Raw genomic sequence first — 13,718 nt, 5'->3', positions numbered from 1 at the left:
AGATACCAGGTCTGGGGTACTGACTTCCCACCTGTTCAATCCTTCTTCTCCATTGACTCCATTCCTCCCTCTGGTATATTCTCCTTCTCCTTAACCCGAAGTGACAAATTACTACCACTATTATCAGTATATACAAGACCTCTCAAGCTATTCCAACATACCTAAACAGTCCCAAAGCCTCAGCCTCATCCCTCGTCAACCTCGGCGCCCTAGCTCTCCTCCTTCCCTCTCTCCTCCCTACAACAGCACGTCCAGAAGCCACCCCACCATTCGCACCACCCACAACCATCTTGCCTTCCTTGTCGCGTAATTTCTTCTCCCATTCATGCCTCTTCTCCCGAGAGGTTTGCCTAGTCTTCATCACCTTATTGCTCGAGCGCACCGAAGAAGGGGTAAATGACTTGGATACAGCGGACGGCTGGGAAGGACGGTCACTCGAGATCTTGGCCATTAAGATAGCGAGCTCGATGCTGATTAATCTGAGGTTACTGTCTGTGCAGTTGGGGGTCTTGATGAATGTTTTAAGACCGGTGAGTTGGATGTCGATGAGGGCTTTGCGTTCGTCGCGTGGCATGGCGGGGGTCGGGTCGAGGTCGATTGTAGACATGATTCTAAGTCCTGGTCGACTCAGTGGTGCTTCGTTGAACTTCTCCAGGGTTTTGGTGGATGTGCTGGTCGAAGTCGTGTGGATTGTGTCGAGCTTTATTTATTGTTGTTGAGATGTGACCAACCAGCCTGGTCTCGCTTACTGTAGCGAGCTGAAGCTAGTACAGACGGCCGCAACTGGAACCGGTTCTTGATGGTAGGTACCTATGCGTCATCTCCTTTCGGTAAGGCCTTCACTTTTAAGTGAATAGAATATTCATGTCCAAATAGTGTAGTTTGGTGCAATAGCAAATGAAATTTATTTGTTTAAATTACCAGAACGAGTCCCTTGCACTAGTCATTCCTGCTCAGAAGACCATTACCTTTGTGAGCATAGCAGATCCATCGTCATTCTCTAGTGTCTATCTTCCATCGCTACACTCAGTTCACTACAGAAAAATTGTCACAATCAGAGGCAGTCATTCAAAGTCATCAGACTTCAAACCTTCCACTAGGCGACATGGACAACAAGTATGTGCGGCGGCGGATCTAACTGCTCTTGGTTCGAAGAGCTAGTTCACCGGTACGCTGTCTCTTATTCGGACCCATTGACACATCCTCTGGTTCCTTCCGCTTGATTATCCCAGTCTTGGTCCGGATAGCTAAATTGTGGGCATTAATCATCGGACTCTCAATCTCACCACTGGCAGTGTCGATTTGGCGTCTTGCCACACCGATTCGTGCATTTGCGCTCGCAATCATGTGTCTGCATTCATGTTCCATACGATCCAGAGCTTGAAGACGTTTGAGAATCATGCCATCCTCATAAGTAGTCTGACATTGCGATGAGCTTACTGTAGGGGGAAAAGGCGTTGAGATCACTAAATTGCGTTTAGGGGCGATTGGCATTACAGCAACCTTGGGAATTGCCGGAGGAAAAGGCAGTTCAATGTCATTTGATACCCCAGAATTCTGGGGGCTTTGTGAAAAGGTCTGCAAATACAGTTTTGCCTTCTTGTTGTACGAAAGAGTCATCCCAACATAACGTTCTGCTTGGTTGGTATACCTAATACAGGCTTCCCAGTGCCGACTTATGGCTTGTTCATAGGCTGCAAGAGATCTCTGATACTTTCGGCAAACATCTACTTTTGAGATATCATGCTCATCAAGCGTATATTGTTCCCGTGGCTTTTCCATGGGGAGAGAATGGGAACACTGAGACGTGACTGGCAATTATTATCAGGGAATGTCCAGGATCGCGGCGCGATGGAATTATAACAAGAATGTGCGCGTCACTGATTGAATTTATCTCTGAGAACAAAGGCCTTCTGCATTTCGTGAGTACAGAACAGCCATTGTACCCTATTTAGCGGAAACAGTTGTCGCTTAGCAAAACAGCGATTGACTTGTTCAGTGAAGGTATCATGTGATCTCCAAGTAAATGGCTCAACAATCACGACTAGGCATCGAAGCCTTCATTCCACGGGTAGCATACAGTTCCATGACAACATGAGGGATGAAGAAAATTGTAAAGCTTTGATGATGTTTAAGTTGCAATGCTTTTCTCCTTTCAAATTACGACGATAAACCCATAATCGTCGGATATAATACCTCATCCCAGATTCGGTATCCTTCTTCGTTAAGGTGTACATGATCTACTAGGTGCCCCTTCACTCCTCCCGGTGCGTCGACCCAAAACACTTTTTCTCCACCAAGCTGCTTGTTTATCTCTCCCACTACCTCTTTCAACGTTAGATTCGCCCGCTCCATATTCCCATCATCTACATCTCTCCTTTGAAAGAGCCCACACGCAAGGATCCGACTCTGAGGTGCAATTCGTAACAATGCCTGGACCAACACTTTATATGCGTCTAGCTCCTTCTTCTTCAGCCCCTTCTTTTGCGCGATATGGTTCGTCCCTATCATCAAGACCCATAGTTTGATTCCACGGTTTTTGAGGGATGTAAATAAACCAAGGTCAAGTCTATAGAGGACGTTCTCGATTCGATCACCGCCAACACCTGCATTGAAGGAGGAGGGAAGTTGAGCGATGCGAGTACTCGAGCCAGTAGTCTGTAGGCGTTCGATCATGGAGTCGCCGATCAAGACAGTGGTGAAAGAGAGAGCAGGCGTTTGGTTGAGAACAGGGAGATGGATTTCGTTGTGAGCGTCATGTGAACGGTAGGTGGGTTTCATAGAATCGTGGACGAGCTGTCTGAAGTCCGACTCGGAAAATGTTTGTTGTATGAGCACATCGTCTGATATTTCTGCGTTGGTTTCCATACTGGCAAATGTGGCCTGGAACTCAGTGGTTGTTGACAGGTCACAAATATTGTGGCCGGGCCACCTGATTTATGTTGTTTGCTGGAGTAGAGAGTGATCACGTGACATGATACAGCTTGGCGGTGGGACTTCGGAGTATTGAAACTAACATCAACAACAACACTTGAGACAATAACAACAACTGCGCTCTTTAAAGATATTCTATTTAATCTTATCTCTTCTCTACCTCCTATGTGACAAGCACCACGCCTCAGAAATGTCATATCTTGGGATTTGCACAGTCCGCTTTTCTGTACCAAAGTACTCCTTGTAGCTTGAGTGCTACCTCTCTTTTTGTGTGGGTGTTCATGGTTTGGCCCGCTACAAGGTTTGCTCATCAATTCAGCTCAGGCTGCGTCAGGAACGGAAACTGACGTTTTTTTCTTTAGGACACTCGGGCCAGGGGCGGTTATTCTAACCGCTCGACCAATTTCGAGGCCCTGGCAGTCGCCCTTGGCAAAAGGTTGTCACAATGCGGCCAATTATTGCCGAACAACCTTGCCTGGCGGCTCTGAAGTTGTGATCGGAAGACATCAGCCAATCTTTTTGGCTGTGCCACAGGACAATGCCAGCAAGCTGTAGTTAGACGCTGAACTGGCGACAGACAAGACACAGCTGACACGCACAGCTTCAGAACCAAGATCGCCTGTGAATGTCTCTCAGATAATGGGAGCCGATTAGTCTTTCCTATTGGTACCCCTGTGTGAACATGGAAGCGCTCTTATCCTTGGTAAACCTATTGAATATGGACATTATCTGCTAAACATGCTACATCGTACCACAAGCGAGAAGTTTCGGAGTGATGCTATTCTGGCAGGTCTCCTCGGGGGCCCATATGTCTTTGTCAGTCTGAAGGGATTTTACTTTAAAAGAAAGGCATCTCCCATCAGTCAGTCAGCTGTCAGTCAGTCATACATCCAGTCAACGAAACATATGTACATTTCCCAACGTTTTATTGCCTTGTACACCACTGTCCGGTGGTAATTGAACACTTGTTTCACCGATACATTATCTATCACTTTCATCTTACCGATATCTTTGCAAGCAAGCACCAGTCATATCCAGGGCTTCAAGTGAGAGTCTTCCTTCCTAGCTTCAATTTCTTCAAGGATCCAGAAACTGACCAGCAAATCAGTCATGTCTTCCCAGGTACTCGAGCTTTATGTAGCATATGGCCAACGTCGAGGGAATGATGTACTTCACTGGATCATCTTGGCTGTCCCGGAGAATAGCGACCGTTGCACCTACTATCACGTCACCGGCGGGCCAACGCAAGGAACCGATTATGTCTTGCAGATCGAAGCAAATAAGAGGGTCAATAGTAACGGCATTGCATCCACTGAGCATATCGGAACCATTAAAAAGAGCGATGTCAATAAGTTGAAAGCTTCTGCACAGAAGATCGCGCCTCAGTTCTGCCAGTCTTGGGCTGTTGAGGTTCTTGGCGACCTCGAGCGGAAGGGCTTGGTTGCCAATGGTACAAAGGAGACTTTGCAAGCAAAGATGGAACGTGATCCCCATGCTCAGGGTGCAGCGACTGCGGCAGGGGGAAGTGACACGAATGTATGGGATGAAGATCAGCAGAGATGGCGCCGCTGGGATGGTGTTCAATGGGTGTGGCTATAGTGTTCGGTCTTATGATGGCACGTTACATATAGAGGCTATTGATAGAGAGGAGGGAATGGTTGCCTACAAGATGATAGAAGACTATTCGCACTTCTTGGTAGATACTGCTGGACCGTATCTATTTTTTTGTGATGGCAAGAGGAACCTCGTTAGAGACTAGTTTATCGCTTATGTATTTAGTCTAACAGCTTAGTTGTAGCTGGGTGGTGAGGCGTTTGAAGCTCAAGGAAAGGGGGTACAGGGGATGCTTTTTGCAATGTTATTTGTCTCTTGCAGAGTGACAGCTGCCGCCTTCCCGGCCTCTGCCACTTTTTTCATAATTGCGCCTGTGACTCGATTTATCAGCGTTGCCTGTTTTGATGCTCTTGGCTGTTGATTTCAATTCATTCTGAATCGTTGTGAGGGCGTCCTTACCGTGCTCAAGCTTGGGCCATTTTGATCTTGCTGAGCATAAAACCCATGGCCGCAATCATGGTCATCACCAGCGGGGTTGGAATAGGCAACTTCTTTGCGGATTCGATACACGGGAGCCAATCCCAGAGGTATTTGCTAAAGTACGTAACATGGTTGCCGAGGTCGCTGGGCGATGGATTTGCCATGATGCTCGTGTCACACTGGGCGGTGCGCACAGGATCAGACTTTCTAATTGACCAATGTTAGAGCTGCTAGAGTAGTTGGTGATGCACAATTCCAGGACTCTCCTTTATTTCATCAGACGTTGAAGGGCAAAGCAGCGCTGAGGTGCCTTAGGCCACAAGGCCAAAAGAAAACAATTTTAGTACAGTTGGTAACGTAAGCATCAGCACAACGTCGAAAATGACGCTCTGCTCATGGTTGGATGGACGACTGAAATACACCATTTAGCTTAGACTGAGCTACAGGGTTTTTTGACATCCATGAAGCAGGAAAGTTATCCTGGAATACTCACTTCGTCCTCTGAGATCTAATTTTACTGTCTACTGTTGTGTATCTTCGCCGTGGCAAGTTCTTTGATATTCCCTGATTAGTCCTTTGCTAATAAAAGTAGTGCTGAACATTATGCAGAGAAGAATAATCTCTGAGGACGAACTAGCGAATGCGGAGCGCTTTGGCAAGTTCTGTCCTGTTTTCAAAGTTGATGCAAGCACCATTGTCAAGACGGGTGACTGCGTTCGCCTGACCGAAGCTGCGACGATGAGATTGGTGCGGGGAAACACTTCTATCCCAGTGCCTAAAGTCTACAACGCATATAAAGATGAAACGACGGGTCATGTTAGGATTGTCATGGAGTTCATTGAGGGTGACTGTCTCGAGCATGTTTGGGACAAATTAAACCCGTCTCAGAAGAGCTTAATCATTGGACAGCTCCGAGATATATTCTCCGAACTCCGGAAACTCAAGGGCACTTTTATTGGCGGTATTGACGGTACAGCTTGCGAAGACCAGCTCTTTACTGACAATCTGGGTGGTTACGGGCCATACGACAACGAAAAACAGTTTAACGAGGGCATTGTTACAGCTCTCAGGAAGTCAAAGCAAGGTCCCTGGGTCGATGTGGTATGCGAAATGATACTTAACTCAATGCGAAACCACGAGGTTGTTTTGACACATGGCGACTTTGCTCCAAGGAACATTATTGTGCAAGGAACAAAGGTTGTTGCGGTTTTAGATTGGGAACTGTCTGGCTATTACCCCGAGTATTGGGAATATGTTAAGGCTCTTTGGCGGCCTGCATGGGAAAGCGCCTGGAGTAAAGATCGTGCTGTAGATCGGGTTTTGCAAAGCTATTTGTCTGAACTGGCGGTTGTCTGGCATACAAGAGATATCATCTGGTGAAGGAGGCACATAGTGATATTTCGACTTGCTAGAGAAAGGAAAAGAGAAGAAAAAAGCTCGTCAAAAGCGAGGCCGGAAGTCTGATAGGATAGCCAGGGTGGTGTGAATCCTGATGGAGACACTCCTGGCGGTGGCGGATGCATAACACGGGGAATTCATGAACTAATGCTGCTTGAGTCTGTTTTGCCAGAGTCAAATTAGGATCGAAATTGATGCCTACTCTGTTAGGACTTCGGCCTTGATGAGAAAACTTCAGTCAACTCTGACCTTTCATTTCATCTCTATCTTCTCTTGGAGTGCTCCCAATTGATGCAATTTTTTATCGGTTAAAATTCGAAGCAGGATAAGATTGGCCTTTGAGGTACCAGCTGGAAGACGGTAGAGACCGAGGACTTGGGTGAAAAGTGCATTGTCTATATAGGAAACAATTGGGTATTTTGTACAATCAAGTCGTGCGTTCATTGAAATCCTGGTATCCTTGTAGTATCCTCAAGACTCTTGCGACAAATATTTCAAAAACGACAGTATTAAATGCCGTGCAATACTGAAGGTTGGTCCTCGTCTCACCCATGCATATGCACACAACTCCTGTTCGAAATGGCTGACCACACCGTTAAATACATTGATCATCCCATCGTACATGACACTGCGATCCTTGTATGTCCCTGTAAAAGCTGCCAGATCTAAGCTATTCAAAAGGGTGTAAACATCTTGGCCAGATCCTTCAGCCCGGCAAAATTCTGATACGAGTTCTGCAGTCACATCTTCGACCAGAAATTATAGCCACGCATGATATTGGCAATTTCCGCATAGGTAGATCCCTGTATATCAACCGTATGCTGGTCATCGATTATCGCACTGGATAGATTGCAGGTGATGTGCCCCAGCTGCTTCGCACCTGTCGATCGCCGACCTCTTCATGACAATGCCGAATACACATCTATACGAAAGCTTGCAAGATTGACTTAAGTTCATGCCGATAAGTGTGGCCTTTTGCCTTGGACTACCTCAGTATTGAGCTCTGGGCCCTTCGTAGGTATTCTCACGTTGTTTGACTATATTTCCTCCAAGTATTGTTCATAGTTTACTCCAACATGTCGTGAACGCTTGCTGTGAGTTCTTCGACAACTCTTTAGTTAACCTCATCGTGTGTTTGTTCAACCTGCCTCTGAGAACTCCGGCTAGATGGTAGTGGCACATCAAAGAAGGCTTTCCCAAAGACAGTCGTAGGTGTGAAAGAAGCTTTTCGCACGACTAACTTAAACACAGGAAGCCGAATATCCGTATCTTTCCACGTTGGAGCGTCAAGTTTCATTCAAGAATATGCTCGACTATAGGATTGTTAGCACGATATCAGTCTAATTGGTCCAAATACACCCATTACAAAGCCGCAGCTTGGGTATTGTTACGGGGCGAAGAATGTGGTTTACTAGTTGATTTTGCAAAGCTAGGATAAGGTCGATCATAAGATCTGGACAACTGCGTGATTAAACCTTGGTCGTCTTAGAATAGCTGCTTTTAAGCATAGTATAGGGATTCTTATGCAGCTTAATAAGATTCAGGAAGTATCCAGGTGGGCGTTTATCCTTCGGTTTCGTTGACGACGCTTGACACAGTGATAAAGGTATTATACAGGGCCTTGAATGTGTACCTTCTTGGAACCATGAGGGAAGTATGACGGGGTGCAAACGGGTATGAGGAGACTCATGTGTGTGGTGACAGGCGAGGGTTGCGAGAGTCCGGAGAAGGATGAGATTAACTAAGTGAAAAGCGGAGGACTCGGAGGTCAGGAGGATGACCGGCCACCATGGTTGAGAAGCCTCAGTTGCTGAGGGTGGAAGAATGCTAAAAGAGGCACCTTCAGGACAGAGGTTGAAGAAGTTGACGTCCTAGTTCCTACGATCTGCCAACCGGTGATCAAGGGATGGGGTTCGACCCTCGACAAGATAGCTACCAAATCTTTGTAAACAGCAGCGTCTGACATCACAATTCTGTCTTATATTATAATTATTTACAGATTTCAGAACGTTTAGGTAGGAATTAGTATGATTGACCTCTTTTGATCTATTACCTGTCAATGTAGTTCTTTTTCTGTTTATCAACAGGTCAATACGATGAGGCTTGCCTATTCCAAGGAAAGTAATAATCTAAGACTCATTCAGAAAATCAAGTGGAAGGCTCCCCATCCACCGCGGTAGCCATGTGCCAACTTTGAATGTTCAAAATCTGTCTCCCTTGGCACCGAACATGGATGGATGTTTCTGGAATCACGGAACTTATAAATTTGGCTTTGTGACGTCTCATGCAAATGCTTATCAGAATAAGGCAAACCGTGTCTCGGAGGCAAGAACGCATTGCCGCCGAGACGGCGGAACAAGTGCCAGACGAAGCTTGTGCATTATAAGCTTCGGGTCAGCCGCCTAGGCAAGCTTGATGTGGCTGCATTTTGGCGGTTTTAGTATGAAGGCTGTTGATACGGCACTTAGGTCCGCTTTCGGCTCGGTGGTGACTTTTCTTGTTTACATCACGAATCAGTTCATCCCAAAGACAAACTAGAAAGCTTAGGAGCATCACCGCTTCCCCAGCTCATGTGTTTCTCTGTTTTTTACTAATTATTTTGAGTTGAATATTTAATACAGGAAGAACGGGAGTAGGTATAGGCATTTAAGTATGTCTCTGTTCCCAAGGTTGGCAGTCCAGTACCCCGCTTACTGTGCGGTCACGCAATACGTACTTTCAATTGCCCATCTCAAATCGCCCAAATGAGTGTGTGCTGCATTTCATCCTCATACGCCACGCTCAACTGTCTTATCCGTCGACCTTATCTTCATCATTTGACCACGAGCTGATTTCTCATTTGTTGGAAGGGCAAGAAAGACAATGTGGATCTAGCGCCATAGCAGCCTTCTCTTGCGAATTTTCGATCAAGTGGATAAAAAGCTGATCACGAACACAAGGTGTGCTCTTGAGGCTTGGGCCTGGATAAGGTTGAGATACTCTGCTTGTAGTGGGGATTTTGTACATATGGGCTGTGATCTCTGCTGAATGATGAGCCAACGACTATAGAACTCCCCATCGTTCCCATCCAATCTTGCCCTTCTCCATCAGTCGCATCTAAACAAAGTCAGAAAGACCACCCTCCGTGACTTCGGTATCCAAAGATCGAACTTGGGGAGGATGGCTTTGGGACTCGGCTGATGTGTCAAAAGAGGAGAGAAGTTTTCTTCTCAAGGTCTGTTTGCAACATCGTAGCCATGTGATTTTCGCCAATTAATAATGTTCAGTTGGACTCTACCCTGCTCACTTTCGGGACCTTGGGAATGTTGATCAAATGGGTAGATTTGCAATCACTATAATCAATCATTCTGCTCTGACGGATGAGTAGATTAATACATCCAACATCACAAATGCTTTTGTCTCGGGAATGAAGGAGGATCTCAGTCTCTACCAGAACCAATACAACTATGCAGTGCTGTCCTGGATCATTGGGTATATCATTGGTCAATGGGTGAGCTTAAGAATTCTGAGTAAGAATGCTGCTGATCGTCATAGCCGTCCAACTTTATCTTGACCCGGGTTCCTGCTCACAGTGAGGCTTGCAATCCTCGGCCTACACCTTAGTCACCGTAACTAATCATGATAGTCAGGGTTCCCTTTCTCGAACTCGGATGGACAATATTTATCTTCAGTCTTGCTGGAGCCAAGTCATACACACACTTACTGGCTCTTCGGTTTGTTGTTGGCCTCTTCGAAGCTGGGTACTGGCCAGCGCTCTATTATATCCTCGGCAGTTGGTACAATAAAAGTAAGCATCTTTTAAATCCATTAACATTGTGCTGTTTACTCACATTGATACAGGAGAACTTGGCAAGCGCAACGGCATTCTCCAATCAGCCGTCTCCATCGCACCCATCTTCAGCGGCTTCCTTCAAGCTAGAATTTACAACTCGCTGAATGGGCATTTTGGTCTGGCTGGTTAGCGATGGCTATTCAGTAAGCTCTTCCGCCATCGCTATGATACTGGCTAACATATTGCAGTCATCAATGGAGTCATCTCTTTGCCCGTTGCTGTGCTCGCATTCTTCTTTCTTCCAGATACTCCTGGAACCGCAAGACCCAATTGGGTGTTCACCGCACGAGTAGGAAGACAATATTTCCTCCTGAAAACTGAGGCTGGGGAAAATAACGCTGACAATGTGCTTTCTCAGGAAATTGAAATTGCCAAGGAGAGAATGGCAAGAGCTGGTCGTACTCCTGAAGGAAAGCCGTATACTGTCCGCACAATCCTCGGATACTTGACGAGTTGGAAGACACTTCTCTTTACTCTCATATTCAGTAAGTGTTTCATCTTAGTCGAATTCCAGTCAATACTAATCCCTTAAAAGCGATGCAGCCGTTTGGAAGCCAACCGGCGACATCTTTCGTGTTCTGGCTCATGGCACACAACAAAAAGGGCAAGACACCTGTCTACAGCATTGCGCAGATTGTGAGTTGGCTTCAACTCAAGTTATTGCAATGTACTAATCAGAATCAAAAGAATGAATATCCGACCATTGGAAATGCCTTCGTTGTTGTATACTCGCTCCTCACAGTCTGGATCTCCGACGGACCACTGAAAGGCCGTCGGTGGCCAACTGTCATATTTGGAAACCTGGTGGCAATCGTCATTTTCACTTTATTGGTCGTCACTCCTGTGTTCGGACCGTTCTCTCATCGTGCACCGCTGTACATTATGTCTAATATTGCTGGAACCTCGGTTCCATTGGTTATCGCGTAAGAAATATTCCGAATTCTCCTTTATTTATCTTCAGCGGGCACTGAAGCTGAGATTGTTGATGACGGAGTTGATCTCTGACAATGCTGAGCAAAGAGCCTTCACTGCTGCTGCGATGAACACACTTCAATGTATGTTTAGATGATCTACAGCGCCCATATTGCCGACCTAATAAATGCCCACAGACTCTTTCTCCGCTTGGATTCCTCTTGTATGGTTCCAACAGATCCATCAACCAAACGGTAACTCTCATCCCATCCTTATACTCACCTGTGGAAAATTCTTCTCACTAATTATCTGCCACTAGTGACTCGCGAAAACAGAGCAGCAGCAGTCTTAGCTGGCCTAAATATCATAGTCTACACCATCATCGCCGTCCTCGCCCACAGAGAGAAGTTGCAGAAGAAGAGGAACGGTGAACTACAAAGTGCTTCTCAGAACAGCGATCCGGAATCATCTAGCGTAGGTGAGATATCCGAGAAGAGAGGACCTCTGGTAGACTCGCAGGATGTTACACCGGTTATCAAGAGCTAATTTGAGATAAAATTGCGGTTCCATGTTGACAAAAATTTGCGGATTTCGAAACATGGTAGTGGTTTATGGGACTGAAGGCTTCAAGTGATAGATTGAATTCCGATAGGGACAGGAACGTAACGAAACCATTTGACAAAACGAGGACATTCTATGTGAACATACGTGCTTCGACTATAGAAGATGGAAAAAGAAACAACTAGCAGCAGAAGATCATGGAATTAGGATAACCTCTACGTTCACTTTATGGTAAAAGTTTCCGTGCTGTAACACCCAAAGTCCTTTCTCCACTCGTCATGGATAGTAGATTAGACCCCTGGAGTTCTTGAATATAGCGCCGCCTCTTGAGATGTCTTCCCAAAGACACAACGAGTTTCTCATGTGTACACGATCCCGTATGTATTGTGTAATGTGTCCTTTCCTACTAATGCCTATACTTTACGAGCCTTAGGACGCCAATGCCAAGGCTCACATAGATATGTAGAGCTTGTTTACTCAGTGCGAGGGGCACTGAGCATCCAAATCTTATCCCTCCTGGTCTCTTCCATCCTCCATACTCCTTCTCAATTGAGCAACTTCCGGCGATATCCCAATTACGTGCTTCCATGTTTCCGACTCATTCTTCTCTTGTACACTGTTCTTCATCGTCCCCTTAAGACAGCCCAGCCAAGACCTTGCATCAACTCCATGACGAAAGTAGACGGGGCTCCATTGTAATATCGGACGATTCCCTTTTTCAGTGAAGAGATAGATCTCAGCTGCGTATCAATCTGCGACAGAGCCTCTTGGATGACTTGCGAGTTCTTGTCCTCGGCGTTCATCAAGCACGCGGAGTTTTGGCCGTAAAGGAGAATTTCCAGAGTGACCAGATTCGTACAATTTTCTTGCAGAAGCTTCAAACTGTGCAGGTCATCTTCCCCGAGCACATCCGTACCGGATTGGTCTTTCGAATTCTCAACGACCGGGAAGTTGATACAGAGGTGAGACAGTCGACCTGTGTTCAAAGCCCCGATGGAATTAAAGAAAGATTGCAGGATGCCACCTTGTCGGTCCGCTGTATCCATGAGAGAAAATCGATTCGAACCGTATAAGACTATGCTAGCCTCGTCATGGACCTGTCTGTTGGTATACAGCAATGCGAGCCATTCAGATGGTTTCTCTGGCGCAAAACTCTCCACTGCCTGAGAACATTTGTCTTGGAAGAGATAAAGCGGATGAGCTACAACAAGCACTTGTTCGTAGATATTGAGTCGGATCTTATACGGCAAGGTGAGGAAGCTGGTCTTGACTGAGGTTGCTCGCTACATCGTCTTTTGTTTAGAATCCATGTTCTAGAATATTCTGGGAGATCAGAGAAGCCCGAGGTTCTGATATTATGTTTCGGTCGGTATCGAGGGGGGCGAAGTCGAGGCTGGCGAAGCAAGGGATGAAGTGGTGACCCTGGCCAGTTGCCCCGCGTGCAGCAGACTGATCGAGTTTTCCTCTGCGCACGACACAGGTTAGAATCTCCAAGGGTATAATACATCCATCTCTAGCATCACATACCTGTCTGATGAATCAACAGTGTACAACATTCATGTCATCCGAAATCTCCTGTTTTTTCCAAGCCGAAACCAGCACTCGAGCTGTAGACGTATCAAGTGTGAGATACTATCTTTCCTGCGTTCAATCCTTGCTTGCCCTGTCAACTTGGATGCTACCAAAGACGAAGGCAGCCATGATGAGAAGTCTTTGTGCGGGGTACCAGATCCAACAGCGGCTAGTTATCCCAATCATGGCTATGAACAAAGCGCGTGTTGGTTTTGTTGTTGTCCGCTGCCAAGGGGTGAGCTCCAAGTTCCAGACCCCAAACTCCGTACTCCAAAATCAAGCTCCTATCTCCGAGCCACAAGTTCTGAACTTCGAATTAAGCTTCGATCTTCAAAGCTTAATATTAGTGTTAGACCTTAAGTTTTAAATGTTTAAGCTTAAGTTCTTTAGTTTTCCCGGCTGCAACAATGTTCGGTGGAGAACGTGGGGCTATCCGAATTATGGGAGCACGTGGGACCCAATCAGGTCTCAAAAC

The 13,718-nt window shown here is 46.2% G+C and overlaps 7 protein-coding genes across 7 annotated transcripts; 3 read left to right on the top strand and 4 right to left on the bottom strand.

Moving 5' to 3' along the window:
• Positions 1 to 35: 35 nt before the first annotated feature.
• ONS95_002150 (uncharacterized protein) lies at positions 36 to 607 on the bottom strand (the record flags this gene model as incomplete). Its single annotated transcript, XM_058495390.1, has 2 exons — positions 36 to 111; positions 162 to 607. 2 exons carry the CDS (start codon positions 605 to 607, stop codon positions 36 to 38), a joined length of 522 nt encoding a protein of 173 aa, XP_058354118.1.
• Positions 608 to 1,134: 527 nt separating this feature from the next.
• ONS95_002149 (uncharacterized protein) lies at positions 1,135 to 1,782 on the bottom strand (the record flags this gene model as incomplete). Its single annotated transcript, XM_058495389.1, has 1 exon — positions 1,135 to 1,782. The coding sequence occupies one exon, from the start codon at positions 1,780 to 1,782 to the stop codon at positions 1,135 to 1,137; it is 648 nt and encodes a 215-aa protein (XP_058354117.1).
• Positions 1,783 to 2,004: 222 nt separating this feature from the next.
• On the bottom strand, positions 2,005 to 2,907 carry ONS95_002148 (uncharacterized protein). The gene has a single exon (XM_058495388.1). It carries the CDS (start codon positions 2,866 to 2,868, stop codon positions 2,161 to 2,163), a length of 708 nt encoding a protein of 235 aa, XP_058354116.1. The 5' UTR covers positions 2,869 to 2,907; the 3' UTR covers positions 2,005 to 2,160.
• Positions 2,908 to 2,982: 75 nt separating this feature from the next.
• ONS95_002147 (uncharacterized protein) lies at positions 2,983 to 4,533 on the top strand (the record flags this gene model as incomplete). Its single annotated transcript, XM_058495387.1, has 3 exons — positions 2,983 to 3,235; positions 3,297 to 3,807; positions 4,043 to 4,533. The coding sequence occupies exon 3, from the start codon at positions 4,045 to 4,047 to the stop codon at positions 4,531 to 4,533; it is 489 nt and encodes a 162-aa protein (XP_058354115.1). The 5' UTR covers positions 2,983 to 3,235; positions 3,297 to 3,807; positions 4,043 to 4,044.
• An 817-nt stretch (positions 4,534 to 5,350) lies between these two features.
• ONS95_002146 (uncharacterized protein) lies at positions 5,351 to 6,820 on the top strand. The gene is made up of 2 exons (XM_058495386.1): positions 5,351 to 5,513; positions 5,561 to 6,820. The coding sequence occupies exon 2, from the start codon at positions 5,572 to 5,574 to the stop codon at positions 6,346 to 6,348; it is 777 nt and encodes a 258-aa protein (XP_058354114.1). The 5' UTR covers positions 5,351 to 5,513; positions 5,561 to 5,571; the 3' UTR covers positions 6,349 to 6,820.
• A 2,848-nt stretch (positions 6,821 to 9,668) lies between these two features.
• On the top strand, positions 9,669 to 11,656 carry ONS95_002145 (uncharacterized protein; the record flags this gene model as incomplete). The annotated part of the gene is made up of 12 exons (XM_058495385.1): positions 9,669 to 9,683; positions 9,734 to 9,856; positions 9,901 to 9,937; positions 9,992 to 10,153; positions 10,207 to 10,323; positions 10,387 to 10,487; positions 10,557 to 10,683; positions 10,734 to 10,834; positions 10,886 to 11,121; positions 11,219 to 11,253; positions 11,308 to 11,364; positions 11,430 to 11,656. The coding sequence occupies 12 exons, from the start codon at positions 9,669 to 9,671 to the stop codon at positions 11,654 to 11,656; spliced, it is 1,338 nt and encodes a 445-aa protein (XP_058354113.1).
• Positions 11,657 to 12,294: 638 nt separating this feature from the next.
• ONS95_002144 (uncharacterized protein) lies at positions 12,295 to 12,717 on the bottom strand (the record flags this gene model as incomplete). The annotated part of the gene is made up of 1 exon (XM_058495384.1): positions 12,295 to 12,717. One exon carries the CDS (start codon positions 12,715 to 12,717, stop codon positions 12,295 to 12,297), a length of 423 nt encoding a protein of 140 aa, XP_058354112.1.
• Positions 12,718 to 13,718: the final 1,001 nt, after the last annotated feature.

This window comes from Cadophora gregata, assembly GCF_030347475.1.
Source record: "Cadophora gregata isolate MNR1 chromosome Unknown scaffold_11, whole genome shotgun sequence".
Lineage (NCBI taxonomy): Eukaryota > Fungi > Ascomycota > Leotiomycetes > Helotiales > Ploettnerulaceae > Cadophora > Cadophora gregata.
The sequence above is the reverse complement of the archived record's forward strand: the minus strand, read 5'-3'. Positions and strand labels throughout refer to the sequence as shown.

Bases quoted from the DNA above. Each gene is read 5' to 3' on its own strand.
- ONS95_002148 (XM_058495388.1), bottom strand. From the start codon at position 2,868: ATGGAAACCAACGCAGAAATATCAGACGATGTGCTCATACAACAAACA.
- ONS95_002146 (XM_058495386.1), top strand. From the start codon at position 5,572: ATGCAGAGAAGAATAATCTCTGAGGACGAACTAGCGAATGCGGAGCGC.